Here is a 3,434-nt window from a genome sequence, read left to right as displayed (position 1 = left end):
AAGTGAGTTACAGAATCGACCGGCTCGATCTAAAACCTATATTTCTCGTATTGGTTCTTTGTTATAAGCGAGGATTTGTGATCGATGCTTTATTAATAATAATAATAATTATTATTATTATTTATTCATTGCACGAATATGGTACAAAATGTCAAGGTGGTACAATTGTCAGTCGTTCGCATATTCTGCCACACACAGTGGCGCGCAAATTTATCTTAGTTTAGATTTTACATTATTAGGCATTAGTCATTATTGGAAGCTAAATGCTTGAGAAATAATGTTTTATTACAGTAAAGGTTTTTATTCCTTTGTATTTTTGGCAATTATTACCATTACTCTTAAACCTGTATATAAAATGTACCCGGACCGATAAATACAGAGTGTATTAGGTATTTTGAGTAACAGTGACAGTTAAAGGTTTTTCGAAACTACATTTCTTACCGGTTAAAATATTTATACTAAACTAGCTGACCCGACAGACTTCGTCCTGTCAAAAAGATTTGTAATGTGGCAGTTCTTGTGCCTACGTACTTTAAAAAATTCTCCTGAACAGAACCGTCACCCTGGTGGTGATTTCTCCTGAAACCAATGAGTACAATGGTTCTGGTGGTGGATCCAATGGTATCAATTTCACTTTACCATTTGCGCAACACAATCCATTGGCTTCGTTTTTGTATTTTAATGACTTACAGTGTGCAGTGTGACCATTTCAAAAATAGCGAATCTGCCCGATATTGGCAAAAAATCTGCCAAAGCTAACTCCAGAAAATGCCAAAAATATGCCATCATATTATAGCATCTAATGACATTGAAGACGGGTATGAATAAATAAAATACTACTATTCAAAGGAATTCCTTTATTATTCAACTATAAAAGTATCAAAACTTTCTCCGCACTCTTCATTTTCGTAAATTGATTTTGACGACATATTTTTAATCATATTCCTTGTTGGTTTAAAGGAGATACAGTCTCCATGTTCCTTTATACCGTCTTTTGTTGTTATTAACGCGGATACATGTTAATTTTGGAACCTGTTCCTTATTTTTGTTTTGTTCAAATTTACTTGGGAGAATATTCTTTCGCAAGAGGCATTTGACAATGGCAAAATTAATAGAGCTTTTGCAAAGTTTGCAATATTAGTATATTTTGGAGCTCCATTTGCATCACGCATTTCCCCAGAATTTATCCACACTTAAATTTGTACTGGTGCTACTCCCACCAGATTCCAACAAATCGGTTACACTTTTGTCAAATTTAATTTGTCGAAATTCGTCGTCAACTTTTTGAAGATTATTTTCATCTACTATATTGGGAAATTTATTTGCAATGTTTACTGTTGATACAAAATCTTTGTAAACAACATTTTGCGGGTCTAAAAATTGTAAGTCTTTAAAAAGATTCGTCAGTGGCAAACGTGTTTTTAACTGATTACAGAGTTCAATAAAAAATGTTTGCATTCTTTGAAGGAAAGATTGAATTCCAGGTTTAAGACTAACATCTGCAGATAGACGACCGATTTCTTTACTAACGTTCACACCTAAATACAAATCTTTTAAAGGTAAAAAGTTGACGTTAGATTTTGGATCTATACAAAGTGGATCTGTGGTTTTCAAATAATTACCTTTCATATAACAACTCAAAAGGCTCATATACACCTCGGAAATGTCTTTAAATGCTGTGTGGACTGTCGTATAATCTCCTTGAAATATAGTGTTCAGTTTGTTAACTGTTTGCAGTATATAATCCAAAGCATAAAAATAAAGTTGATATATCTTGTCATTCAAACTATTATATAAAAATTCAGCTGAAATATTTTTGTCTTCCAGAAACTGCGATTGAAAAAAAAGTTTGAGGGCATCCCATTGCTCCAAAATTCTTTTAATACATGCATGCAAACATAGCCATCGAATTTCGTAATGTTTTAATATTTTATGCTTTTCAGTGCCAATAAAGTCTTGGAATTTAGCAAATTCCCTTTGCCTTTTACTACTATGTGCAAAATATCCATAAACCTCTTGCACTATTTGGTTAATAGCCCTTGGTAAAGAGTTTTTACTGGCGTGAGATACACACAAAACAGTAGAATGACATACACACTTAATGAATATGCAATGGGGATTTTCATATCTTATTTTGGCAATAATACCACCTTGTTCGCCAAACATAACGTTAGTAGTGTCAGCTCCGAAACCAATTGCATCGTTAATGTTAAGGTTAGCATTGATTAACGCCTTGGAAAGTGAATCGAACAAAGCTTGGGCTGATGCTCCTTGCAAGTCCACCAAAGTTAAAAATTTTGTTTTTACCTGAAGATCTTTTTCGGAATAATATTTGGTAACAACTGCAAGCGTTGATGTGGTTGTTACATCTGTGGTCTCATCTATAACTAAGGAAAACATTGGTGTACGAGTTTTAATGTTTTCACATGATTTTAAATCGGCAAGCATCTCTGCTTCTAGCTCTGGCTTTAAAACATTATACGTTACCGCTGCTGCTTTAGTTCTCTTGCAGGAAAAGGACTTGGCAATTTCCGAATCGTGAAAACATTTTGAGATAATTTCACTTAAATGATCCATTAATCGGAACGGTAAATTATGTTCCACTAACATAGCACAGATATTAAGTTCTGCTTTTTTCACTTCCTCTTCTATTGGAGATTTCTTAAAAAACTGTTGCACCTGAAATAATTGTTTGATATTAGTTTTTCTAAACTTGCAATAGGTATCTATTGAAAACGTATTACATATTTACGTCTATTAAATATTTCCATTTATTGCAAAGTACTTACCGATGATTGGCCGCTATACCCAATCATATGCTTCTTATGTTTTTGGGATAACACATGTTCTTTTAATGAAGACAATCTTGTAACTAATTTACAATTGCAAGCTTTGCAAAACGCAACATCAGGATCCTCCTTTGCTCTGGAAATCCAGGACGAAAGCAAAGGATCTTGCTCCCATTCAGGTCGGTACGAACGCTCGTATTTTCTCTTCATCATGCACGGAATACACAACGCACTGACACTGCACCACAACGCCAAATGAGAATAACGTGGCAGTAGACAAAACAACAAACATTGTTTTGAACCTCGATCAGTTATATCATTAAGAAAATAAACCTTATTACTGATTCATTACCGTTCATAATCGTAAGGCGTACCTACATAAAAACAGAATAAACGGGGATTCCCGTGTTATCTGGCATAGGACAAAAGTTGCCACCTCAGTAAATGATTTCCTACCAAATAAATGCATAATAAAAAATAAAGGAAATAATAAGACAGAAAATTATAAGTATTCTAAGTAAATAGAATTACATACATTCAAACGTATTTAAAAAAAATTAGGATTTCTTTGAAATCTGCCAAATCCTGCCACTTTTTTAAATCGTCAGCTTGGTCTGCCAGGGTTAAAATTTAGGTACCAAATCT

At 33.6% G+C, this 3,434-nt stretch overlaps 1 protein-coding gene across 1 annotated transcript; it reads right to left on the bottom strand.

Annotated features, from left to right (window-relative positions):
* Positions 1-1,238: 1,238 nt before the first annotated feature.
* LOC123690445 lies at positions 1,239-3,434 on the bottom strand. Its single transcript, XM_045633873.1, has 3 exons — positions 2,790-3,434; positions 1,788-2,679; positions 1,239-1,243 (listed from the first exon to the last, which is right to left on the bottom strand). The coding sequence occupies exons 1-3, from the start codon at positions 3,000-3,002 to the stop codon at positions 1,239-1,241; spliced, it is 1,110 nt and encodes a 369-aa protein (XP_045489829.1). The 5' UTR covers positions 3,003-3,434.

The sequence above is a fragment of the Pieris rapae genome, chromosome W, assembly GCF_905147795.1.
Source record: "Pieris rapae chromosome W, ilPieRapa1.1, whole genome shotgun sequence".
NCBI classification, from domain to species: domain Eukaryota; kingdom Metazoa; phylum Arthropoda; class Insecta; order Lepidoptera; family Pieridae; genus Pieris; species Pieris rapae.
The sequence above is the reverse complement of the archived record's forward strand: the minus strand, read 5'-3'. Positions and strand labels throughout refer to the sequence as shown.